Source organism: Tauraco erythrolophus, chromosome 22 (assembly GCF_009769465.1).
Source record: "Tauraco erythrolophus isolate bTauEry1 chromosome 22, bTauEry1.pri, whole genome shotgun sequence".
Classification (NCBI taxonomy): Eukaryota; Metazoa; Chordata; class Aves; order Musophagiformes; family Musophagidae; genus Tauraco; species Tauraco erythrolophus.
The window spans coordinates 834,320-861,239 of record NC_141486.1 but is presented as its reverse complement, the minus strand read 5'-3'; the positions used below and the strand labels follow the sequence as shown (position 1 = coordinate 861,239).

General features: G+C 50.1%; 2 protein-coding genes across 2 annotated transcripts in view; one reads left to right on the top strand and one right to left on the bottom strand.

Annotated features, from left to right (window-relative positions):
* Window positions 1-235: 235 nt before the first annotated feature.
* Window positions 236-15,174, bottom strand: NOXA1 (NADPH oxidase activator 1). The gene is made up of 15 exons (XM_086625294.1): window positions 15,001-15,174; window positions 13,393-13,475; window positions 11,732-11,840; window positions 9,404-9,538; window positions 8,212-8,319; window positions 7,403-7,462; window positions 6,778-6,815; window positions 5,606-5,747; window positions 4,035-4,088; window positions 2,811-2,883; window positions 2,568-2,626; window positions 1,550-1,713; window positions 778-883; window positions 562-685; window positions 236-333 (listed from the first exon to the last, which is right to left on the bottom strand). The coding sequence occupies exons 1-15, from the start codon at window positions 15,172-15,174 to the stop codon at window positions 236-238; spliced, it is 1,527 nt and encodes a 508-aa protein (XP_086481420.1).
* Window positions 15,175-15,866: 692 nt separating this feature from the next.
* EXD3 (exonuclease 3'-5' domain containing 3) overlaps window positions 15,867-26,920 on the top strand; it is a 331,172-nt gene continuing 320,118 nt past the window's right edge. Inside the window, exons 1-2 of the mRNA XM_086625151.1 lie at window positions 15,867-15,907; window positions 23,119-23,186. The gene's annotated coding sequence lies outside the window, so the exon portion shown is untranslated. The remainder of the gene's footprint in view (window positions 15,908-23,118; window positions 23,187-26,920) is intronic.

Genomic DNA, 26,920 nt, shown 5'->3' with positions numbered 1-26,920 from the left:
CCTCCCTCTGCCCCGCACGGGCAAACCTTTGGCAGTGTAAGCACAGAGCCTGGCAACAGGCTGCAGGAAATGCTGTCGGGCTGCTGGAACTGACCCCGTGGGATCTGTGAGTGGTGGACATCCCCTGTCCACGTTCAGCAGAGCTCCTGACTGTGCTGGCTGTGGCCCAAACGAGCTGGGACTGGTTCTGCCAGCCCTGGGTCAGCGCAGTGGGGAAGGAAGAAGCTCCTGTCCGCTACAGGAAGGCAGCACCACAACTGGCCTGGGTTGCAAAGCACTTGGGGAAGATGCCAGTCTTGCCATTGCAGCGTCCTTCGAGCCAGTCCTCGTTCACTGGGAAAACACACAGGAGCAGGATGAGCCCTGGCCCATATGAGTGGGGTTAGGGAGAGTTTTCATGGCTGGAATTTAACTCTGGGCAAAACCCAGCGCAAGGCTGTACCTCCTGAGAGCATGAGCCTGAGACAGCACTGGGGAGGCCGTCTATTCCCCAGCCCCTCCCTGCAGCAGATTCCAAAAGCCTGGCCCAGTACAAGCCTGCAGGCAGGACTGGAGAGCTACCTTCAGAGAGAATATCCAGCACGTCTCCCTTGCTGAACTCCAGGTCCCCCGGTCCCTGCGCCAGGTAGGAGTGCTGAGCCAGCATCCGGTAGAGCACGGCTCTGCCCGAGTGGGAGTCCCAGTCCTACAGGACAAAGTCAGCACAGGGGTTGCAAGGCAAAGCAGAGACTAGATCAGAGTCCAGGACAGCAGAGAAGCTCGTCGCAGCCCACGTACCTGGCAGCAGAGCGTCAGCCGGCCATCGGTCAGCTGCTGCCACATCTTCCCTAGATCCTCCTCTCCTGCAACTGCACCCAGTTCTCTGCCATCCGAATGCCTGCAGCTGCAAGGGTTCATTGGCACGGCTCAAACCATCTCACTTCAAGCCAGACTTCGAGGCCAGCCTAGCCCTCCAACACCTTCAGTCTTCAAAGTCCCCTTTGTAAGCCAGCTCTGAGCTTGCCCCCTCGTCCAGTGACATGGGGCCACCCTGCACACTCAGTGGGCACGAATGGCACTGCCAGGGAGTCACACCATCACCTCCTCACACACTTACTTGAGGGGAAGAGCCTGAACTCTCCTGACTACACTGACTGTGTGGTCCCGGGGATGCCACCGTCAGGGAGAACCTCACGCCAGGACCAACTCCCACGTTGCTCCGCATTGATCTTAGTGTATCTCAAAGGCTGAGCTGAGCGGGAGAAAACCCCACATGCAGCAGCTGCATCTGCACACAGCTTTTCCTTCCATTCTCCCATTTCTTGACCATCCTACAGTTTCTTGGGAAAGACCAGGAGCACACACTGTCCTCAAAACCAAAACCCCTGGTATGGTTAGCCCGGCAAGGCAGGCTGTGCGCCCACATCTTCGCTCCATCTCTCCTGGAGCACTTTGACTCCAATTAAACGTTCCCAGGAGACCAGACTCAGGTCTGTATCCTCAGGGAACGGCTGCTGCCGCCCCGTCACCCACACCCATGCACTGGACGGCCCGGTGGTCCGCAGCGTACCTCAGCTCCCCTCGCTCTGCCAGCCAGCCAAAGCGCTCCCGCAGCAGTGCCCGCAGCTCGGGCAGAGCTGGCACCTTGCCTGCCCTCACCACCACGGTGCACTCGCAACGTGCTCTCAGCACAACGGGTCTGTCCGAAGCTTCTCCTCGGGTCGGTGGGATCTGCTGAGAGACGTGGCACCACGGACAGTTTGGTGATTCGGGACTCTCGTGTCAAGAGAGGTGCTGTGGGCACAACCCCGCGGCTCAGTGCCACCACGTAACAGCAGCGCAGCATCAAACCGCAGACCTGAATTTCACAGGGGGAACTACAAATTCAAAGCCTGGGGTCAAATGTTCCTCCCATGACGCAGGAAGCCCGTTTCTGGGTCCAATGGCACAGGTACCTCCCAACCCCAAAGCCAGCTGGAGAGGTGCAGCCAAGTCCCCAGGTTCTGCTGCCTCCTGTCTGAAGTACAGCTGACCAAAAATTACTCCAAAGGGGGGTGGCAAAGACAAAGGGAGCAGAGCTGAGCTGCAGCTGGCACTGCCAGAGAGGTGCTGTCCCCAGGTGGACACAAGAGTGATTCCAGCTCCATCACACAGAGTGGTTGGGAATGACATGGAGGGGCATCAGAGGACATCATCCCAGAACACAAACATGAATGAATGGTGGTACCCAGACTGGCAGGGGCAGAAAATGGCACACAGGACAGCAGGTAGTTCAAAGAGAGCTCTCTCTTGCTAAACGGGCTGTAAAGTGTGTGCCAGAGCGTTGCTGTGTCCGGGGCTCCTGGCGCCTTGGAGGGTGCAGAAGGGCACTGCCCTGGTAAGCCTCGACCTTGGGCTGCCTCACGAAATTGTACGGTCACAAACTTGGGAGTGGTGGAGGAAAGACCACACGGGAGCCTCTCCTTTGGAATGCGAAAACGGGCAGAAGAAGAGCTTTTTCCCAGTAATGTCTGGGCAGCTCAGGAATTTTGGAGGATCTGGCCAGGAATCTCAAGGCTGTGCAAGCTTCAGCTTGTGAGACACCTTACCTTGAAGTCCATTTGGGCATCAGCATCATTTGCAGAGGCGTTTTCTTCCCCAGAAGATCCTGCAGAACAAACCAAGAGCAGAGCAGCAGTGCCTGCAGTCAGCAGAGGCCCCTGGCAGCTCTTCTGCAACCCGTCAGCACACAGGCAGCCACGGGCAACCCGCCTCCCCACGCGCCCCTAAAGCAGCGGGGTTTGGGCACAGCTTCACCTAACACCCCCCGAGGTCCCTGGCCCGGGGACTACCTGGCTTCTGCTTCACATGGAGTCGGCTGGGAGGCACCTGGGCAGGAGGGAGGGGAATCCCATTGCTGATCTTCTGCAAGAGAACAACACCAGAAAGGAGTGAGCAGAAGACACCGGAGACCGGGCAAGGCTGGTGTGCATGACAGAGGCTGCAGCCAGCTACAAACTTCTGGGTGTAACCACATGGAGACCAGTTTATTAACTGGCCAGATGAGGCTCAGGCTCTCAGTGGCCTCTGCAGCGCCAGGGCATAGCAGGGGTGAGGAGAGGGTTGGTGGGACACTTCCTTGGCCTCCTGCCCCTTGCTGGCTCGGTGCTGGCGCAGAGGCAGGTTGCTCACGCTGCGCTGAGGGCTCTCCCCACCATTTGCCAGCTCACCTCGTTCACAGTGAGACATCCCCGGATCAAAGGGCCAAGTGTGTGCGATGGCCAGGGATTCAGAGGGAAAAAAAAATAAAAATCACAGCAACATCAGAACAATCATGCGCTTCAACAGGTAACAGGGGTCTGAGTTGCACCTTTCCACACTGGGTTCAGACAGAAAATTGTTTGGATCATGTGTGGATATGCCTGTGGTGGAGATGGGAGATGAAGGAAGTTTTCCTAAGCCAAAGGTGAGGGTTTAGGGCTTAGGCACACGGTCCCAAGGCAAAAAGTGATGCCTGTTTAAGATATTACTATCCCACTGCAGGAGATTAACCTGCTCTCGCTCTGCTGGTGAACTAGAACATGTGAGCACTCCTCACCCGTTCCTGTGCCACAACTAATGGCTGCAAATGTCACAGGAGCAGGATGGACCCTCAAGCACTTGCCTCACGCCCTCAAACTCATCACTGTGTCCAGTGGCTCAACAAATTACAGCGGGTCCGGAGAGCTGTGGCAGCTGCTCATCTTTGTGTGTTCCATCAGCCCACAGCAAGTAAGAGGCAACACCCCCGAGATCAGCCCGTGACGCCTGTCACTGCGGCTTGGACATGTGTCTGAGCCCCCAGATTTTGCTGTAAAGAAATTCGATGGACAGGATAAAAATCAGCATTTTTCCTGCTCTTAAATCTTCTCATGTTCCAGATCAAGAGCACCTGGTCTTCGCTCAAGGTGTCTGAGCTGAAACACTCTATGTTTCTCTTCCACAGTTGTTCTACCCTGTGCTAATCTTACAAACAAATGTCCCAAATGTATTTCTTGGTTCCTTCCTCAGCCCTGGTCGCCAGGTTGTCAGCTCACCCATTTATCCATCTTTGAGGCAGGCTCCAGGAGAGAGCTCGGAACGCGCAGCTTCTGCAGGACACGAAGCAGAGCAGGGTGAGACAGACGCAGCCCCAGCCCACCCAGCCCCACCGCGCTGCCCCTGCCCTCGCGAACCACCGCTGCCCGCTCGCCCCACCGCAACGCCACCGTGCCACGGAGGGCATGGGGTCAGGTGTGGCAGCTCACGTGGTTTGTGCTCAGAAATTGCGGAACAAAACCCAAAGCACCTTTTTCCGCTGAGAGCAGGGGTGCTAACTGAGCGGCTGCGACGTAACAGACCAAACACCCACCAAGCCCCAACACCCTGCTCCTACAACGGATGCCTGGGGAGAGAGCAGCAAGGATGTCGAGGGATACCAGTCCAGCAGCATTTCGGTGTCTTCTGACAATCACCACTATAGAGTTATTCATTTCAACTGATCCTTGTGTGTAATTGTGCTTTTTTTTTCCCCCCAGTGTCTATTATTTTACTTTTTTTTTGACTTTGAATTTCATCTGACACTTCACTGAGCAGTCAACCAGCACACTGAAGTACTTCTGTAATCGTTCACTGTCAGCTGCACATGCCTCAGGCTATGCTGAATGGTTTGACTGTCCATCATGGAATGTGGTCACCTTAAGAAGCACTGTTATCACTATCCTCACTACTGCATCCTTTAGGAATACGCTAAATGCTTCGGTCACAGCACATTCTCTGTGGGGACATCCTTTCTTTAAAAAAAAAAGAATAAAACCCAGTTCATTTGTGCCCACCCTTTATTTCTGTATTTTAACCTGTTATCAGTCCTCGGAGCACTGCCCCTCTTGCTCAAACAGCTCGCTGTTTTTTTTAGTGGTCTTGTGAAGAATCTTTTGACTTTTTTTTGGAAATACAGGCAGATAATATATTCACTGGCTCAACCCAATCCAGGTATGCACTGGCTCTTTCAAAGAACTTACGTAGACATGTGAGAAACAGCTTCTGTCTACAAAAGATTTTCCATGTTGTCATATTTACCTGTTTCTATTCAATCTGTTTACACTATAGTTCCCTACTCTGCAGAAAGATGTCTCTGCAGATTTGCCGGGCTTTAATTCATCAGGTCTTCTCTAGAGCCCTTGGAAACCCTGCATGTACAGCTGACACTCTCCCCAAACCTTCCCAAAGTTAATTTAGAAGAGGCACTACACACCAGGCAAGGACCAACCTGACTCCTCAGCTCCATTAGAGCCCTCAGCTCACAGGTACTGCTCTAAGTGGTGGTCCTAGGTGAGGTCTGTTATTCTACATGATTCCACCACAGGATCCTGTATGGTGAAGATCACAAGCACCCAAAAAGACGCCCCTGTGGAGCTACAGAGGTGAATGGCAGAAGCTGGTGGGACCCAAGTGTCAAAGAAATCTATGGTTAACAAGTGGCCTGTGGAAACGAGCTCCTGAACTCACCCTCTGCTCTGCATGTTCCCCAAGGAACGTGCTGAGAGGGTTGCAGCAAGGTCCTGTTCACAGGCAGGGCTGTGGTCTCTGCTGGTGGGGATGGGCTGGAAAGCCCCCCTGTTTTCCTTACCTGTCCATCGTGTATGGCTGTAGCCCAACCATCCGCTCCTCTCGCCAGCACAAAGACCAGACTGCCCACTTTCACTGCCAACTGCTCCGAGTCCTCAGGGTAATAATGGGACAAAACTCGATAGTAGCCTGACTCACTGTCTCTGGAAAGAAAGAATGAGAGCATCTTTACTAACCCTGGAGTTCTGCTGCTGGATGGCTTTGATATAGAACACTGCACCGATCCAAATCCGCACATGCCAAAAGTTTCAGCTGTTGGGAAATTATGAGTTCCATTGTTACTCTTTGGTCCAGCTGGGAACAAGAGGAGCTTGGAAAACACTGATTTCCCAAATGCAACTGCTCCGTTTTCATTATACTAATAAACAGAATCATGGAATCACAGAATGGTTTGGGATGGAAGGGACCTCAAAGATCATCCCGTTCCAACCCCTCTGCCATGGGCAGGGACACCCTCCACTACACCAGGTTGCCCATAGCCTCATCCAACCTGGCCTTGAACACTGCCAGGGATGGGGCAGCCACAACTTCTCTGAGCTTCCAGTGCTTCACCACCATCATAGTGAAGAATTTATTCCTTAGATGTAACCTAACTCTCCCCTCTTTCAGTTTCAATCCATTACCCCTTGTCCTATCACTCCACGCCCTTGTAAAAAGTCCCTCTCCAGCTTTCAACATCCTCCATATCAAAACAATTATTAAACTCAGCCCTGAAGTACTGTTGGTACAATATCACCACAACAAACTACTTTCATGTTTTTTGAACCAGGGCTGATTCTGGCTCAACATAGCATGGCTGGGAGTGAGTATTTGGAGGCCTTGTCATGGGAACTAGGATGGGACAGCTGAGCATCCTCTGCCATGGACTTGGGCAGGTCCTACAACCTCTCTCTGCTTCCATTCCCCAGCCATGGCATGATCCATGCCTGTCTCCCAAGACTACAAAATCAGCTCCTGCAAACTGCCCTGAGGTTCTGGCATGAGAGGTGCTACTGAACTGCAGTGTCTTTTGGAGCCACACAAGCCTTTGCACGTTTGTCATTCACTCCACCCTTGGTGAGAAGTGGGTGTGGATCCCAGAGTCTTCAGATGAAGACGTCAGAGAACAAAACATGAATTTCTGAACAGAAATACTGAAGGAAGAGTTAGACCAGGGTAGAACTGAGCACTTACCGCAGAGCATCAGCACTGGGTTCATAAAAGCCCTGTTTCTGTGGGGGAAAAACACCATCTATTTATTACAGCACCTTATAGACCAACAGTGCCACCTTATTTACTGTCCCTCTGAATACCACGCTGTGGTATTTTGTCTTTACTTTTGACCACATTTGTCACACCACAGCACCCAGACAGAAGTCTGCAGCTCCACACCTTACCAGGATGTACCTTCTATTTCTCCCCCTCCCTCTTTTTCCCATCAGGAGGTGAGTAACAAAATCTTTTCCCCTACCCTTGGTTCTCAGAAACACATATTGCAGTGCAAGCCAGCCATGCTTACGCTGACAAATTTACTAAAGTGCTGGGAGAACACGTGTTGAGTCCTGCAAAGTCTCCACTGCTGTTTAGACATGACAGAGACAAAAATGCATCTTCAAAGGGCTGGAGACTCACATGGCTGAGTCCCTCCCAGCCGACGCTGAAGCCCATCACCTGCCTTTGAAAGGTCCGGTGGATCTAGTCTGGTATCACACTGTTTTTTTCAATGGTATGTTCTCACCCTGGTGGTGGTAGGATCTGAGGCCCTACCTGGAGCTCCATGACAGCTCCATTCCTCCTTTCACAGCCATGTCCCACTCACCTGAGGCCTGAGAGGCTCGAAGCCGATGTACTCATCATTGGGAATGATGGACGAGATCACCTGTCAGAGGACAAAGAAATGACTGAATCCAGGCTGGATGAAGAGACTCTCAAACTTCATGCAAGGTTATCTACTCAGACTCGTTTCCTTCTGACATCCTAAGGTCAGGCGTAGAGCCACGCACATAGTGGAAAAAGCAGAGCGGGATTCCCAAAACAGCTCCAGCTCTTTGTGTCTCTGTTGAAAACAACAGTCTTTCCAAGGTTTCTTTAGAAATACGTGAATGGATTACTTTCCCTTCCCTTCATTCACGTGAGAGCTCTCTGGCCTGTGGCCCTTCTGCTGACTGCACTGGTCACAGAAGGATCAGAGAAGTTCTCTGCTGACTCGTGTTACAGGAGGTGACAAAGCTTTTGCCTCCCCAGTGCCTGCCCGGCCCCTGGGAACGCAGCGGTGAGCAGGAGCGTGCTGGAGGAACGTCCTCCTCTTGAAAACGTCATTATCAGCAAAAGAACAACCACAGGGCTCCCTAAGTACTTGCTCAGTTTTTTCAGAGTTTAAAGTGACCAAGACTGGGAAGGTTTTTCTAGCACCGAAGTGCAGTTTTGATAGAAGAGGTGGCAGTTCTAACAGATTTCGGCTTCAGTGTCCCAGATGCCTGGGCTGGCTGGAAGCCCTGACAATCCTACTCTTGGGTCTCCACCAGCGCAGGGATCGGTGGAGTGGCCAACAGTAATGCCCTCTGGAGATGTCAGAAGGTGGGATTGTAATCTACATGCTGTTAATCTCAATGATCACATGCCTGTTACCTTGGGTTTGCCCAGGAAATCCTTTGAATCCAGCTGTTCAACTTCCTTCTTTCGTGGTCTGAAAAATTCTCCAAGAGGAACGTGCATAGGCTCTAAAAACAGGCAGTTCTAGGGCAGGGAAAGCAGATGAAGGAAAAGCCATCGATTAATGTTAAACGAACCATAGCAGCAGTGAAAAGGAAGTATAGCTTCCCTCCGTGTGCAAGATCAGCTCCAGGAAGACATTGGGGCAAAAATTATGGCTGTGAACTTGAAAAAGGTCACTCAGGTTTAACAAGCACATGCAAACTAAGAGCTCAGCAGCCACTACCCAGTGTTGAGTCAAAGACTGGCTCTGTTGGCACGGGAAGGGAGGGCAGTGGAGTCAAGTTTATTAAACAAATCTCTAAGTGGTTTTTTTCTAATTGACTTCAAACATTGCTTTTTTCTCTTCTGTTCAACCACTGAGTAGCATGCTAATAGCAAACATAAATACTTAAAAAAGCACAAACATGATGTAAAGCACAAAGGTGATGCTAGAAGAGATGATCAGATTAAAAAAAAGTGATCATCTCTTAGAAAGGATACAACAAGACAAGGAAGTATGGAGGTAGCAAAATAATGAACCCTCCAGGAGGAGTAAATCAGAGATCTGCAAGTTGTTCCTGATCATAAAAGAATGTAACAGGAAACTAGTATCTAGAACCAACCCTGGAAACACTTTTACACCCTACTTAAGCTCTAAATGCGATTGTCATTAATATCTGAGCTGCCACCAATTGTCATTGAGGCCAAAGGGATTCAAAAAACTCAGCCAGCGTCATGAAAAGTGAGACTTTCCAAATTTGCACTTGCAGGCGTTCTGCACTTGAACCCTGCACAAGGCAACTTGTTTTACAGTGCAAGTACAAACAGAACTAAGCTCCTGGACAGCAGGGACTAGAAAGTAACCTCCCCAACCTGAGATGTTATTCCATAATTTTCCACCATGGTGTTTCTGCTATGAAGCACCTGGGGGTGATGGAGTTACTTGATTAGCTGAAGCACTGCTTTGGTAGAGCATCATATGCAAATGACTCAGACTCTGTTACAGGGTGACCAAGCAGGTGGGTAGACAGGAAAGCCTGAACATACAACAGTTGGCACATTCCTATCATGTATTTCTTAATTGAGCCCAATACACATACCCAGGAACTCACAGAGGTGGTCTTACCTGCACTCGCTCAAGGGCCAGCTCCAGGACTGCTGTCCTTCCCTCAGGTCTCCACACAACGGCCTCATCCAGGGTGACTCTGGCCTCCTGCCACCGCTGCAGCCGGCACTGCGCCGCTGCCGTGCTGTACAGCACCTGGGGTGGGCACGGGGGGAGCGGAGCTCAGAGGGCTGAGACGGAGCAGACACCCAATGCGACTTACTGATCGCAGCCAAGAAACAGGGAGCAGGCACTGAACCACCCCAGATACAGCAGCAGCACCCACCTACTCCCCACGGGCCGTGGGAAAAGCACCCAGAGCAGCACAGCTGAAAAAACTCCATCACCAGAGCAGAAAGAGACAAAAGCCGTTCTGGTAGGCTAGCTCCTGGGCGTGCTGGAGCTGCTAGCTCTGCTCAAGGTGAGGAGAGGCATGGGGAACACCAGGTGAAGGCTCCGGTCCCACGCAAATTTTAATCTTGTCCTTCCTGCATCCGAAAGGCCACTGAAGGGTTTCTTGGCAAGTGGCATAGGTTTCTTTCTGCACGCAACTAGGTCATATTTTCTGCTGTGCAGAATAACTCTGCCTCCCTTTCACTGCAAGATAACTGAAACTATTTCACGTTGCAGTGGGCTGTCAATGTGCAAGTTGTCAGCTGTAGCTTGATACCCTCTAGCAGCATGTAACTATGTTCAGTGGTGAAGTGGCAAAGCGTGGGAGTATGACAGGCTGGGTGTTGGGAAGTCTTGATCTATGTGCTGAATTAAGAGTGGGAGATCTCTTCTTGTCACCGGCCAAAAAGGCAGAAGTGTGGCCTAAGAGACTCACTGTCAGATATCTTGCTATCTTATATGACAGGGTTATCAGCTTGTAAATCCCTTTGTGGTATCTGGATGCAAGTGGAGCTTGGGAGAGAGGTGCAGTTAATAGGATGCTTTTCCTTCACTCCCTAATCACGTTTGAGGGTGGTGGGGAATGGCAATCCCGAACACCTACAGGAACTTCAGAGATACTCCTTCTTGGAGAGGCGAGGCAGCACCTCTCACTCAGCTCAGCTCAGAAGTGCTACAACCTTGCAAGAGGCAAACATGGGTGGATTTTCAAACCACAGGGTACATCATCTCTTGCTAGAGAAGATCCGATGCAGCGTGTGAGAGGCTGTGCGTGGGGAAAGCTGATGGCACAGTTCTGCAGGAGGATTATGTGTGTGTATTTTGAAAAATGAGCTGCAGGTAGATGCAAGAGCGAGATACAGTTGAATTAGGACACAGATCCTGAGTCCAGAGTGCCAGCACAGTGAGAGCACATGTCCTGGCAATGCCTAGAGCACATGGAGCAAGAGACTGTGTCTTCACACCAGAAAAGGTACCAACCTCCTCCTGATGGCCTCAGGGCACTCCTGCACCTTTCAAAGGGAACCTATTGTTTCTAAGTGTGAGCTCAGAGAAGGCACCACTGTGGCACTGAAACCGTTAAAAACAATGAGGTTTGGGTAATGCCATGGATGCCAAGGATAGCTTCTTCCTGCCAGGTGTAAGGTTCGTGGAAATTGGCCAAGACTCAGTGACCGGTTTCTGGGCACGCTTGACTTGAGTTACACAATGACTCCTCACTCTTGTGGAAGTAGAGAATTAAATACTCTTCCTTGTATCTGCTTTCAGCCTATGCGTGTGGACTCAGGACAGAAGACAAAATGAACCCTTGCAGTAGACTTTCCAGGAGTCTTTTACATTCTAAATATCACAAATATTTACAATCAATCCAGGCTTAGATCTTTTTGAACAGGATGTGGCAGGTTGACTCCATGTAACAGCGTAAGAGCTGCAGAGAGGTGTGTTACAGAAGCAAAACAGCCCGCAGCCCAGCGCGGGAGCCTAGACACAGAGGTGATGTTAAGATCAGTTGCTACAGTTGGAAAGACAGGCTTTTGTGCACATAAGTTTCTTAAAGTCTTCATTATGGATCAGTTTTGTTCCCATCTGTCGATACTTCGACCTATTTCAGCTTTTAGAGCTGAGGAGTCCACAAAACTTACATACATACTTACACCCATGTAAGCATAAATATTACATGCACAGATAAGCTAAAGATGCCCAATATACAAATTCCTGAGCATCTGCTCTGAACAGTTTCTTTTCAAACTGCACAATTTGCTAAACTCTCAGAGACTACATTGTTTTAGGACTTTTATGATTAAGTCCCTTTAAAAAAAAAAACCACAAGCAGAAATTTTTTACTGTTCTAATGTACCATCTTGAGAAGCTCTTGGGTTACTAAGGGCTGCTGCTGACCACCTGATGAACACCTCCAACAGAGGGGAAGGACTGCTGAGACAGGGGGACTCTTACCTCCCATGCATAGAGGATGTGCCTCAGCCCCAGCTGCTTGTAATCGATGAAGGGATTTTTTCTTAGGTGACTGAAGGCCATATGATAGTCAGAGAGAGCTTCTTCGTACCTACAGTGCAGAGACGACAGAAGAGACAGACTCTAAATAAGTTCAAAAACCAAGCCAGCAAAAACCATGTGTTCTTCTCTAGCCTGGATGGGGAGAGCTGCACCAGAAATGTGTTTCACCTTGTGACCACAGAAATTCCCAGTCCTCTCCTTCTTGGTAGTTAGTACAAAATGAAAATGGTGCGTCTGGGGTTATCCGCACGGTTGTACTGATTGGGATGAACAGTAGGTTTTGATACCTGAAATAGTTGCAGTTCCAAGGAGGAGAAAATGTAAAGAACAGAGATTAACAAATGCTGTGAGCTCCTGGCCCAGCTTGCTGCTGGCAGTTTTGTCCCAGCAGATGTCTCAGGGCAGAAGCGGGGGCTTGGAAACCCCAGCTGACGATGCGTGTCCACGCACTGCCAGAGCAATGTGCGCAGAAATTTAGAGAAACTCTAAGGATAAGGAGGGAATTAGTCTGAATTTACACCAGCTACACAACTGAAAGCAAACCAGGTTCCTACTGAGGCCGCAGGCAGTGAAATGAAGGGTCCAGGAGGGGCAGTGCAGTGGTCACCCAACCAAGAGCCAAGAGCCAGCGAGCACGGCCAAGGGAAGGTGCTCAGGTGGGTGGGAGCAGCACATGGTGAGGGAAGGAGCCGTGAGGTGCTGGTGGCCATCACCTCCTTGGGTGGGAGGTGGGTCTGCCCGCTCTGCTGCCCTGACCTGCTGCACAGTGTGTGTGCTCAGGGTGGGCTTGCTCCGCTTCTGCTGGCCGTGGCACAGCGCTGGGAGCAGAGCAGAGCAGCTCCAGAGCCCAGACGGGGCTCCACCGCCCCGACCGCAGCTCTGCTGGCAGAGGCACAGAGCGTGTAGCTGCTCGACGGGCAGCTGTGAGTGCAGAACTGCTCACTTTCACTCCCCCCCCCGAAATAAAGATAGCCATTTTTTGGAAATTAAGGTCTGGAAAAGGTTGGAAAAAGAACAGGAAAGAGAATAACTGAACTTTGGAGGTAAGAAAGGACCTGTAAAATCCTCCACCCACCTCTGGGAGCAGGATGCGACTGCGATTTAACCCTGGAAACAAGGAGTAATCCATTCCATGACACCAGTGGAGCATCCCCAACATTACACCAGTGAGATTGAGATCAGGCCCACAAAATTCACTGTCAGCAGAGAGTCAGAGACTGTGGGCAGACTGCATTTTTAGGAAGGCCAGGCTCGTGTGTACCATGTGAAGATACACCAAGCGGTGCAATTATATTTTTTTCGTTCCCCAAGAAAATCTGTACAGCAACGTAACCTCCTGGCAGTCCCACATCCAGGAGCAGCTTTTTTCTCTCTGTGTATGGCGCAGTAGTGTCATGTATAAACCACTCCAGGGGTCCTGGAATTGTGCAGCTCCTATCTTCTCTGGTTTATCAGAGATGAGACTTGCTGACCTGTGACACGGTTTACAAAGCCAAACTGGACCTTACGAACTGTTGAAGATTGCTGGAAGAAGTGAATTTTAGGAACAAAGCATGACTAAAAGGAGAAAACCGAAGAACGAAACAAAGAACCTCACTTACATTTCCAGCTGCAGGTGGACAAACCCTCTCTGAAAGAAGCCAACGGCCAGGGAGTTGTCCTTTGCAATGGTTTTATCAAACGCCTAAGGAAAAAACCACAGACACATCTCGAGGATCAGTGAGGATCTCTCCTGTCCATGCCTGGGTATGTGCACCCAGACAGCCACGTCCAAGCTGCACTTGCGCTGAGCGCAGAAGCCGTTCCGGGGCGCGGGACCAGCTCCTCTGGAACCAACAAGCTCAGGGCTGCGATCCGGGCTGAGGGGCAGGAGACAGCTCCGAATCATCCTTCAGGTCTTGACTCTGGATGAGCTGAGCTTCAGGTTTTTATCCTTCCTTGGTAAAACGGACTGGATGTAACAAACGAGCTACGTTTGCCGTCCAGCATCTTGTAACGGGAAGATCCCGTTGCCTGGAGCAGAGTTTGCCCTGACAGTGGGAGCAGCAGGACCAAGCAGGGAAGGCTGTCTGAAGCAGCCTACGGTCATGAGTATGTGAAGGGGGCAGGGGAGAAAGGTGCAGGAGTGCAGGCAATGCACCTGCGAGTCAGTGTTTCCGGTCCCGTTTCCCAGTTAATAGACAAGTATTAGCAAAGCTGGTAGCAGCTCGTGGCTGATGGTTCAAAGTAACACTGTGCTGGGAAAATCATCTTAGTGTCTTTCTGAGAAAGCCAGGAGGTGTGCTCCTTCCCTTATCGTGGCAGAGAAATGGTAGGTAGATAATGAATCAAGCCTGAAACTGGGGACTTTCCTGGCACTGCCTGGACAGGGATAGTGTTGCAGGGGTGAAAATGTCACAGGAAGGAGGTCAGGGAGCAACTGTGCCTCTTGGCAAGGTGGTGGCTGGCTTCTCCCGTGACTCCAACAGCACACCGTGCTTGAAGTCTGCTTTACTGTGCTGTAAAAGGGAAAAAATAAACAACCGAGCACCGACCTACGCGGAAGCGTAGCTGAGCTCCTTCCCAGTCGATGCCCATTCATCAGGGCTAAAAAGTGTCTCTCCAGCACCACCGGGCTGTGCTGCTCACCGTTGGCCCTTACAGCAATTCCTCTGCCCGGGGCTCCACAGCTCTGCCCCAGCCCCTCCAGCACAGCCCGAGCTCTTCTTTATGCTATTTAAGAACCAACTTATCATGTATCTCCGCACTGAGCAGCTGACAGTTGGACAGACGGATGGGTGTGCAGACATGCAGACGAGCTAGGTGCTGTAATAAAAAGGCTTTTCCTCGGGGTGCTGGCATGCCAGCACCAGAGCAGGCTGCTGCTCTCCCTTTCCAAAGGGCAGCAGGTTTCCAGCATGGCAGTTTCTTTTTGGCAGCCTCGACTGCTCGTGCAGGACTGTCCGGGGATGCAGGTGGCTGCAGGGCACCCCGTTTGTGCCCATCACCACTCGCATTCGTGCCAGCAGCCGGACGTGCAGGATAACAAACGCCGGGTTTTAATGAGTTTGAGTTCCAGCAGTATTCCCCCAAAAACCGAAACGGGAAAGTCGTGCCGCCCGTTCCAGCGTGTCCCCCGGCCCCTCTCCGTGGCTGTCCCAGCCCGGTGCAGCCAGCTCGGCCCCGTCCCGCGGCCCGAGCGCGCCCCCGCCGCCCCCCGCCCCGCTCACCCGCAGGGCCTCCTCGGGCCGCCCCGCCAGCAGCTGCACGCAGCCCACGTTGAAGCAGATCCTGGACGGCGGCTCCGCGATGCCGCCGAAGATGCCCAGGGCGGTGTCCCAGTCGCCGCCGTCGGCCGCCAGCACGCCCTGGTGCCAGCGCCTCACCAGCTCCCGGTACGCCATGGCCCGCGGCTCCCCGGCCGGCTCCCCGCGGGGCCTCACCTGCCGGGCGGGCGGCGGCGGGCGCGGCGCTGGGCGGGGAGCGGAGCGGGCGGACGAGGAAGTCCGGCCGCCTCCGGCCGCCCCCCTCCTGCCTCGGCCGCCCCCGGGCCTGCCGGGCGGGGAAGCCCCCCGCGCCCCACCGGGGTACGGACCCCTGGGGAAGGCGGGCGGGCACCCCGCGGGCCCGGCGTGTCTGGGGGAGAGGGGCGAGGTCGGAGGCCATGAACCGACCGGGGAACCGGGGGCACGTGGGGCAGCTGCGCCTCTGGCAGCGAAGGGCAACTGCAAAGCCACCTGCAGAAAGCCCGTGGCGGTGCAGTGAGTGGCCAGGGCTGGCACAGCCCATAATGCTGATTTCTGTGGGGTTTTTAATTAAAAAAATTATTATTTTTTTTAAAAGATGCTCCCAGCCATATGATAGCGCGCGTTAACTACAGTAAATACGGTAAGCGCAGGGGCGCCGCCGCGTTCTGGTAAATACGGTACCCCTCTCCTGCTCCGGCCCCGCCCCTCGCGGCTCGCCGCGGACCACAGCGCCCCCTGCAGGCGCGGCCCGGCGGCGCCCCCGGAAAAGCGCGCCGGTGGGGGCGCGGGGCCGCGCGCCAGGCGTTCCGGCGGGTTTGCCTCGCGGGGCGGGGAAGGCACCGAGCGGCGGACCGCGGAGTTCCCGCCGCCGCTTCCGGGTTGGTGCCAGGTGAGTGGCAGGAGGTGGCGGCCGCACCGGGGCAGCCCCGGGCCGGGCTGCGGCTCCGCCGAGGCCCCGGTTCCCCCCGCAGCGGGGTGGGAGGAAGCGCGGCCCGGTCCCGTGCGGACGAGCCCGGCGCGGCGCGGCGGACTTTGACCCTCGGCAGTCTGAGAGAAGCGGCGAGCGTGGCGGGCGGGGGGGCGGCGGCGGGGCCGCTCCGGGTGTACGCACTTCGCAGCCGAAATAAAGCCATGAAGCGTCTCTCGGCCTCCCTGGGTGGCGCCAGTACGGTAGCGGCGGGGTGCGCACCCGCCGGTATTTACGGTAGTCCCCGCGCTGCGGCGGGAGGCGGCTGTGGGGAGGGGTCGCTGCGGGCCGGACCCTCATGGCGGTGTTCGAAGCAGCGTCCCCGGGCCCCGGCGTTGGGCTTCGGCCGGGGGTACGTTCGCCCTCTTCCTGCCGCGGCTCCCGGGCCGCTCCCGGCCCGCTTCCCGCCCGCCGCCGCGGGGCCCGCGCCTGAGGGGCCGCCCGGGGTGGGTGGCTCCGGCCCGCGGAGAGTGGCTCCGGCCCGGGGTGGGTGGCTCCGGCCCGGGGTGGGTGGCACCGGCCCGGGGTGGGTGGCACCGGCCCGGGGTGGGTGGCACCGGCCCGGGGTGGGTGGCTCCGGCCCGGGGTGGGTGGCTCCGGCCCGGGGTGGGTGGCACCGGCCCGGGGTGGGTGGCTCCGGCCCGGAGCCGACGGGCTTCCCGATCCTCGGGAGTCAGCGCCGCGGAGCAGCGGGAGCTGCCGGGGGCCCGCGGAGGGCGGGGATGGGGCAGGACAGCGAGTGCGCATCGCGAGCTCGGGATTACAAATAATCTCGTACTCTGCGATCTTTGCATCGCTGCCGTACGTAATTACATGGCTCACGGATGTAATTACGGAGTAATTAAAGGTTATCAGTGGAAGCCAGAGGAATCCACGGCAGGCCTGTTGCAGGCAACAGCAGACGTGGTGTGTTTTCAAGCAGCTGAGTCTTAAACTAGTTGTTTGAGGTCCCTGACACTGATTTTAAAAATTTGGAAAGTGAGGAAAAAAATTTGCTGGGTTTGGAAGTTACCGCAAATATTGTCTGCACATGTGGAAAGATCAAATGTGTTTTAGGAAAACAAAAAAAAAAAAAGCAAGTTTGTTAAGCTGGCATCAGTAGGAGGAATAAAATAAAATGGGCAGGTAAAACTTTGTAAATAATTAGATACCACAAATACAGTGAATGTAGAGGTTAAAGGCTGAACAACTTGTGCTTGAAAAAGAGCTTTTCCCCCACCCTGGTGTTCCTTTTGAGAGGGGATTTCAGGGTCTGGTTGAGTCAACTGTTGATGTGGTTGGTGTCGCATACCTGAAATTCTCTGAGAAATTTGTCTCTAGTGTGACCTGACAATTTAACGAAGCAAAGGTGGTGTGAGGCAGCAAGGCAAAATTTCAGAATGAGCTTAGGAACAAATCCTGCATCTTGATCATTAATTGGAAGACATAAATGAGTGGGCTATTTCCAGTCAGCTGCTCCGCTTAACCAACTCTTTGTTCAAACACTAGTATTGACTTATATTACACAAAAGAAGGTTTATACCTTTTCTGATAAAGTTGACTGGTGACAGACAAGCTGATCAGTGACAAGATATTACTGCTGTAGCCTGGTCTGACCTTCCTGGTTAGATGGCTCCAAGTGGGAGAAGGATCTTTGTGTAATGAGAAAGGACCGTGTAGTCTAGAAACCATGATAGCTTTCTACTACAAACACAGAGGTGGCAGAGAGTGACTTGCAGGATTTAGTTTCATCAGTGACACCGTTTGAACTTCACTGTTGTGCAAAGAGTTGATTTGATTGTTGTGGTTTTTTTTTTCTTTTTTTAAAGAGAACCAAATTGGAGTGATCGTGTCTGTGCACGTGGTGGTGTTACAACGAGCTACTAGAACACAATCTCCAGTTACAGTGGCTCTCAAGTAAGATACAAAAATACTGGAGAGTTCAGAGGAGGCCACAAAAATGCTCTGGTTCTGGAAAACAAGACATGTAATGGACTTAGTGAACTCAGTTTATTCAGGCATGTCCAAGAGAAGAGGGTTAAGAAGTGACTCAGCCATCTGTGGAAATCCATGCCTATGGGAAAGTTATCGGATAGCTGAGTGTTTTCAGTCTTTCCAACAAAGACATAATGAGATACGGTAACTGAAAGTCAAAGCTACACAAATTCTTTTAAATATGACACAATTTCCTAGCAGTGATGGAGGTTAATTATAGGAGTAGTTTACGGGAGAGGTTCAAGGCTTGCCATTGTTTGGAGCTCTTAAGCTGGGATGGTAACAATTTTGAAGATGTTGCTTAAACCTGACTTAGCCAAGCAACTTGCTGGTGCAAGGACGCCCATGTGGTTTGGGGGAAATGGGTGACTTGGTCAGGGAATCACCTTCTGGGACTCTGTGCTGCTTAGGGTATGTGGCTGCAGAAATAGCAGCATTATTTTTTTTTTTTTTTATGTTGCTTAAAGGTCTGTAGTTTTAAATTGAGATAGGTTTAAGCAATCTTATGCTTTTGGATGAACCTCTGCCGCAAAGGGGAGTTCCACATGCTGCTCTTACAGAGGAAAGTTAGGTTAAGGTAGTGTGTTTCTTCCTTCACCATTCTTTAAATCATCAGATTTTGGCCACAGGGAGCAGACGCTGAGTTGGGCAGACAGATGTGCTCTATTAGTTCAGAGAATCCCCTCCCTCATTTACTCTATCTTCTCCATATATTTGCAGTCTGATCCAGATTTGAGGTCAGGAAGGGAATTCCAGCAAAGTCTGATGTGTTAAGGCATCATACAAGTTTTTCACTCTCAGCAACAGCATAATTTTCATGCTGGGACTCTCCACTGGCACTGGTTTTATCTTATAACGCTCTTGTAAAGGGATTTTGGGACCTGTTTGTCTAAATCTATCGTTTTGATGGAATTAGAGTGCTTTCAAGGTAGTAGGTTTCATAAAAAGGTATTGGATGGTAGGGTCAATGAGAGGATCTGTTGACTCACTCTGAAGTGATGACTTTTTAATTAAAATGAGTAAATCAATCTCCCTGTACTTCTGTCAATAGTGAATCTCTGCCTCTTGTGTCGCACTGTGTGTTTCGGTGTGCTCTGAGGGCTTGCTGCCTCCCTGGTTTTATATGGAAACAGGATGTTTCCATATAAAACTTGTTGGATGTTTCCAACACCTGCCCGTGGCTGTGTGATGGCTTTTTGGCACAAGTGTCACTAATAGCCATGACTTCTGGTTCCATGTTTTTTCTCACTGTATGTGCAACCAGTGGAGCAGGAATAATCAAATTTTAGCATGTGGAGTAGAACCAGCCACATGCATGTTCTGGCATGTTAAATGTTAACACACAACCCTCTGTTTGGAGTTTGGAAGGCAATAATGCTGTCTATGAGAAGAAACGCTAATGCTCATCTGCACGACATTTTGTTGGTGCTCACAGTTCAGCAGTTGCAGCCAACTTTTCCTGGCTCTCTGTTGGGGAAGTTGAACGTGTGGCGTGTGTGGAACTGCACCAGGCAAACGTGCAGCGTTCGGAAGGACTGAAATGTGGCACTTCAAATGGTTCATTTTCCTGTGACACAGAGTAGTGTTGGTCTTTAATGTAAGTCATGGCAACCAGGAGTCGGCAAAGCTGAATCACAGAACCATGGAATGGTTTGGGTTGGAAGGGACCTCAAAGATCATCCAGTTCCAACCCCCCTGCCGTGGGCAGGGACACCTTCCACTACACCAGGTTGCTCAAAGCCTCATCCAACCTGGCCTGGAACACTTCCAGGGATGGGGCAGCCACAGCTTCTCTGGGCGACCTGGTCCAAGTTGTTCTTGTTGAAACAAGTGGGATTTCTGTTGTGCTCCAGAGGCAGCCTGGGGAGCGGGGGGAGGCAGGAGTGGGTGGTGGTCTCTGTAAACACACTCACTGCGGTGAGTTCCCTGTTCAGCTCTGCAAGGAAGCTGTTACGTTACCGCTTGGATCTGAAGGCAGAGGTGGACATGTCTGTTCACAGCTGGTGAGAACAGCAAGAGGAGCAGGCCTGTGCGTTTATGCTCTTTAACAACCAAAGCAGTTGAGCCTGTGAATAAATAATTTTACCCAAACTTGCATTAAATAACTCCCTGATGTCCGAAGTGGTGTTGCTTCAGGGGGCACAGGCACCTCCATGCTAGGAAACAGTTAGATAGAGATGTTCTGTTGGAATTGAGAGTGTTCTCCTGAACCAAGTTTTAATAATTTGATTTCAAAGCTAATTACCAAGTTTGTATAACATACCAGTACCTTTAAAATGAAAATTCTTTTTTTTTTTTTGTAGTTCTCTGAGGGTGCTTGATGCCATGACAGCCTCCTCAAGCAGCTCCCCTTTGTAATCACATGCGTTGGAGGAAGGGATGGCCACAGAGGAATAGAATTGCACTAACAGAAATAGGAGATACACTAAGTGTTGGACATCTTGCTGTTTCATGTTTTAATCTTTTAATTGAATTAATATGTAATAAACTAATATAGCGTAGGAAAAACTATGGTAGATGTCTGTGATAAAAGTCTGACAAGTTCTTGCAGGAAAAATGAAAGAAGGGACTGCGTATGCGTGGGATAAGGGAAGGCTGAAGAGAAACTCCAGTCAGATTTCTATCAGAAGGGAAACCTGGAAAGCCATTTTCCCAGATAATAAGTGTCTTGTTTCTTTTGTGAATTCTCCTGAAGATCTGGTGTTGCAACGTGACCAAATGACATTAACTTGGCCCTGGAAGGTGAGAGTCTTGTCCAGCTGCTTGAGATCAGGAGTAGGACTTTCCCAGCTGTGCTAACTACCTGCTGGGTGATTTGAGGCAAATAATGCTTTATAGTCTGCAGATAAAAATCAAGCAAGAAAACCCTGCTTACATAATTAATAACTTCTTGTGTCTCAACTTTGCCACTCACTTGGAATGACGCTTTGGACATAGTCCCTGGTGTTGGCTCTAAGAAGAAATAGACCCGTTTGAGGTTTGAGACAGTTGCTATTGTCAAAGGCATTTCTATATAAGAAAAAAACCGAATCCTCTTTGTAGTTTCTCCTGCAGGAAACAGGTAGGCAGATGAAGCTAGAGAAAGGTTAAGTGGTTCGGAATCTGATCATACCAGAAGCAGCTAAAAATCCTTCAACTTCTGTTCCATCACCTGTAAAACATGAGGGTCCTGTTTCTTCTCTGACCAGTATTTCCCACTGGGACAAAGTTGTGTGTTCCCTGGACTTAAAGTGGCAACACTGTGGATCTGACAGGAGAAGGAAATCGCTAATGAAGAAAAGGTAGATACAAATAATGGAACAATTAAGTGGAGGAAAGAAAGTTCTAATTTATGTTGTATAAAGCTGCACGTACATAGCTGCAGATTTGTGTCAGTGTAGGTGAGATCCGACTTTTTTCTGAGTTGCGTTGCTGGGCTCGTTATCAAGGTAGAGCAGGAGAGCCTCTAGAGGAGGCCATGAAGATGATCCGAGGGCTGGAGCACCTCTGCTATGGAGACAGGCTGAGAGAGTTGGGGCTGTTCAGCCTGGAGAAGAGAAGGCTCCGGGGAGACCTTCTAGCAGCCTTCCAGTACCTAAAGGGGCTACAGGAAAGCTGGAGAGGGACTTTGGACAAGGGCATGTAGTGATAGGACATGGGGCAATGGCTTTAAACTGAAAGAGGGGAGATTTCCATGAGATCTGAGGAAGAAATTCTTCCCTCTGAGGGTGGTGAGGCACTGGCACAGGTTGCCCAGACAAGTTGTGGCTGCCCCATCCCTGGAAGTATTCAAGGCCAGGTTGGATGAGGCTTTGGGCAACCTGGTGTAGTGGAGGGTGTCCCTGCCCATGGCAGGGCGGTTGGAACTGGATGATCTTTGTGGTCCCTTCCAACCCAAACCACTCTGTGATTCTATGATTTATTTCATGTGTTTAAATGCTTTTAAATAAATTCTTTTTTATTACATTTCCAGCTCTGCTGGGGATATGGTCACACGTGTTAAGTGTAAATGTGTAACTACCGTGAGTTTAGACTGGCCTTTTCTGATTAAAATAATGCTGTATTTTCCTATTTTATGGCTAGTTATACCCATACAGTGTGATTTATTCTTGACTGTTGCTCATCTTGCCTTCAAAAAGCAGAACAGTTTACAATACAAGGGATTACCCCTACAGCTATGTATGTAACTGTGTGGTTCAGTTACTAATTTCAGAGGTTTTTTTGCTCTTACTTTTTTCCGCATTTTTTGTTCTGTGCTGAAACTTTCTGCTCTACGATTCAAAAGGCACTTTATGGTCATTTTTGATTTTCACACAAATGCATTGAGCCTTGTTTGGGTTGCGTGTTCTTGAAAGTCTTTTTTTTCAAAACATCCAGGACACTGTCTATCCGCTGCTGGTCTTTTTAATGTCAAGCTCTGCCTGAACCTTCTCAAGGAGTAAGCTGTTACGTCAGGGAAAAGGTTGGCTGGAACACAGCAGTGCTGTAAGAAATGTTTGCAAATGTGAGAGAGAGCGCAGGAGGAGCTTTGCACTGCTTGGGAAATGCTTGCTGCATAAAACTGCTCTACATGGGTTTTCTTAGGTTGTACAATTGCCTGTAGATTTTTGGAAAATACTCCGTAGGGACTAAAATCTCCCGCTGTTACAAACTAAAGGGAAATGGGTTTGGCTTTTTGGGAAGGGGAGTGCAGTTTTGCTTTACAGGATAAATAGCTGCTGTTTTGGACAGTGCAGAGCAGGTTTTTATTGGCCGTGGAGCTGAAAGCATTATTGTTTGGTTTCTGTTTTGTAAGCAGTGGTTGCCACTGGGTCATGCGGATGGATGGGAGTGGAGGTTTCCTGACGATGATGTGCTTGTTAAAGTGGATAACCTGGGTGGATGAGGACAATGGTTCTCTGAACGTTTTGTGACGTCGATGCGATGTTCCTGTTGGTCGTTTGTGACTCTTAGCCACATGGTCTTAATGTTACAGTAAAGATGCTGAGCAAGAAGTAAAAACGTCGGCAGGTATGTAAGGCTTCAGTCCAAGGCACCTTTGATGCCTGCGAGTCTCCGTCTTTCCAAGGCATCACTTAACGAAGTGCTTGAGTTTGGGTTGCTTCAGCAGAGCTCCGGGGGTGTGTTGGTAAGTGTACAAAACGCTCGGCGTGTTCACAGACCTCTGTGCTTCCTTGCAGCTCCGTGGTGGCAGCCGAATTCCCCAGACATCGCTCAGCGGATAACACCTTCACCGTCCTCCTCCGGGGTGAGTGGGCTGTGTCTCTGGACTCCAGTGTCCAAAGACATTTGACAATACGGGGACAAAATCCACATTTGGCAGGATGGGGGCAGTGCTGCTTAAGGAATTCCTGCCCCTTTCTCGTCTATGTCTGAGCTTAGAAAAGGATCATTTTCAACTTTGATTAGTTTGTCAACCTCTGACGCCTGATGTGCATGGCTTGGGTGTTTGGGGGACAGCTGAGTGGGGTGCCTTGGTGCAGGATGAGGTGAGAGGGAGAGGGCAGCTGTGACTGTTGGGATCCCACACCGAGAAGCTGTGCCCTCCTTGCGTATTTATAGGTGGATCTTTAAGTGGAACGATCGTATTCTGACGATTTGACATAGAGATTATTAAAATTAATTTCTGTTCTGAGGAAACACGGCTTTTCTGTGTGGAGCTTGTTTCTGAACAAGCTTGTTTCTGTAATACAAACATCTTTTGTTTGAAGGATGTTTTATTAGTTTGTGTGGGTAGGTGAAAGGGAGCTTGACAATAAACCACGTACCAGTCGTACAAACTTGTAGCGAATACTATTTCATTACTGTAGTTCGTGTGACCACTCTTAGATGAAGACATCCTTTTAAATAATCAGTATTTTATGGTACAGCAGTGTATTAGGGAATGGATTTATGAGGATTTCACTTTGATGTGTGAACTTAATTCGCGATATTCCCGTATTTTTGTAAAGATCGATTTAACTACATCCTATGTTGAAAAGTTACTCAACAGTTCCTTACAGATGAAGTAGGTTGTGTAGAACTCAGTTTATCTTAAAAAGTTGTGCTGCATTAACTGCCCTGGGACGTCATCTGAATCAATATCCTTTCTTCTCTCAGAATGGGAGAGCTGTGAATTTTCCCATCTCTCTCTTTAGTCCTGCTGAGATGTTTGCCAACCAGGGTTGGCATGATGCAAGGAAATAGACAACGTCTGTGCAGGAGCATTTAGTGTATATAATCTGTTTTCCCCTTTCTTTCAAATGGAAACAAAGCTTGGTGTTTAATGGGAAATTTCTAGCAAGCCTCATTTTGGGTTTTCAAGTCTCCTGTGTCTGTGTTCCGAAATGTGCTGGAGCTTCGTTAGAGGGCACTCCTGGATAACGCACGGAGAGAGCTGTCAGACAGCGTTCACCAGCGACTCTTCAGGGAAACAGTCCCGGTGCAAACGGGATTTGCCACCCCAGAGCAGAAGGTATGAAGCCCGAGACGGGTTACCCTGCATGCTTTGCTGTCTCATGATGCAAGGCAAGACTGACAACATTGCGGGCTGAGTTAATGCTCGTGCTGTGTATGGAGCATAGCGATGATCTTGGATAATTCACTGTCATTTTCCCACTGTGGTTTCATCAATTTTGCTTTTCTTATAGCCTTTACTTTGTAAACTGCCTTGATCCTAAATGTATATCCATTTAGAGCTTTTTTTTGTATAGTTGCTATCTTCTTCAAAAAAACCCAAACAACTTTAGAAACAATAAGATGCTTCAGATACTCCTGGGTTTTAATTCCAGCCCTTACATCAGTTCCTTCTGTGGCTTTGACAAAGTGCTTATCGTGTCTTCTTTCACTTTCTTCCTGTAATAAAGAGGATAACAATTTTTACCTTGGGAGAAATAATCAATGTATATAAATGTGCTTTGAAATCTGAAGTGGTTTAGAATTTTCTAGAAATTTAATTAAAGTATTGAACAAAGCAGGAGTCAGGGAATTCAAGTTTAAGACCATGATTATTGCTGAACTGCTTTGGTGCTTTTTCTGTTCTGACAAGATTGCAGAGCCGGATCATTTGCATTACTTTTGACTTTTCTTGATGTTTTTAGTTTTTTTGTCCAAGGAGAAGTGTTCTTTATATGCAGGAGTCAGATTGTCTGTAAACATAAACATAATCTTAACTTTGTCCAAAACATACTTTGTTTTGCTTTTAAAAAAACATACCAAACCGGTGTAACTTGAAACATTTTTCTGAGCAATTAGCACTGAATCATACCCACACTGGGTAGGCTTGGCAAGACTGAAGTGCACGTTCCGTGTGCTGGGGCCATGCCTACACGGTGTAAACCTCAGCTTTCATGTTTTGCTCTACTTAGCCCGTAAATTCCCACTTCTGGGTTAGTGTTACACCAGTAGCTGGGTTCTGTGCGGCCACTCACCATCGTGCTCGTGGGCCTCAGGTGAGAGCAGAGGCGTTGCGTGGGGTTGTGATTTGAATAAGGTCACAAACAGGGCAGTGATGGCTATGAACAGAAACCAGCTGTCTGTCTGACTGACCATCTCTTTACTGGGAAGTATTCCTTTACACCCTCAGTAAATTTGCGGACGACACCAAGCTGGGAGGCTGTGTCGATCTGCTCGAGGGTAGGGAGGCCCTTCAGAGGGATTTGAACAGACTGGATCGTTGGGCTGAGGCCAATGGCATGAGCTTTAATAAGGCCAAGTGCAGAGTCCTTCACTTGGGGTGTAAAAACCCCAAGCATCGCTATAGGCTCGGGGAAGAGTGGCTGGAGAGCTGCCTGGCGGAGAAGGACCTGGGGGTGTTGGTTGACTACCGGCTTGATATGAGCCAGCAGTGTGCCCAGGTGGCCAAGAAGGCCAATGGGATACTGGCGTGTATCAAGAACAGTGTGACCAGCAGGAGCAGGGAAGTGATCCTGCCCCTGTACTCGGCACTGGTGAGGCCGCACCTGGAATATTGTGCCCAGTTTTGGGCCCCTCGCTTTGAGAGAGATATTGAGCTCCTGGAGCGAGTCCAAAGAAGGGCGACTAAACTGGTCAAGGGGCTGGAAAATAAAACTTATGAGGAGCGGCTTCCCATTTCCCACCACCTCTCATGGTGGGGTGGCAACAGCAGGTTCTCTGGGGCAAAGGCAGTGGGTCAGGGGCAGTGAGCAGCCCAGACCTGGCCCTCAGGCTGCTGTGTGGCCCCGGATTGTTTTGGGGAGTTGGGAATAGGGCAGCAGGCAAGGCAAGCTGGACAGTTGGGATATTGGGGATGACATCCGAGTGACTGCAGTAGCTGTAGTTTCTGAGGAAGCTTTTATTTGCCTGACTGGCAAATGAAACTTCAGGTGGAAAGACATAAATAAGGACTCCTCTGGTAGAAAAAAAACACAGTTACTGAGCTTAAAGCATTTTCATCTGTGGGGTTGGGAATTGTTTTTTTTAATCGTTTGGAAGTGCTTAGCTCTAGTGACTTCTGTAGATGTTATCAGGAGTGACATTTTGAATGACAGAGCCTTCAGCCAAAATCTTTGCCCCCTCAGTGTTCTTCTCCATCCCATATGCAGATGCCTTCTCCTGTGTTTTGCCATACATACAGTTTGGGTGTTCTAAAAAATACCAATCTAGCAGCCAGTGACATCTACAGAACGTGCTGAAGAGGAGCTCCAGCGTGCTTGCATGACATACTTTCTTCCAATGTTGAGCAGCATCTCCTACAAGTATTTTCTCGCGGAACATTTCTGTGGAACTGAAAGTTTACTTTTATGATCATTTTTATTTTCATCTGTGTCATTCTTCGAAGACTAAGTGGAGTTGTGTGGTGACATGTCTGCATGGGTGAGCCAATGCCATCTTCATGGCATGATGGAGTAAATGTAATTAGTAGATGCTGGTGTCATCTTTGCTTTAGCTCTGAAATCCGTTCCAGGTACCATCTGATTTTTATTAAGAGACAGTTACAGTTCTTGGTCCCATCCATAGTTACAATCAGTGTCATATTTAAAA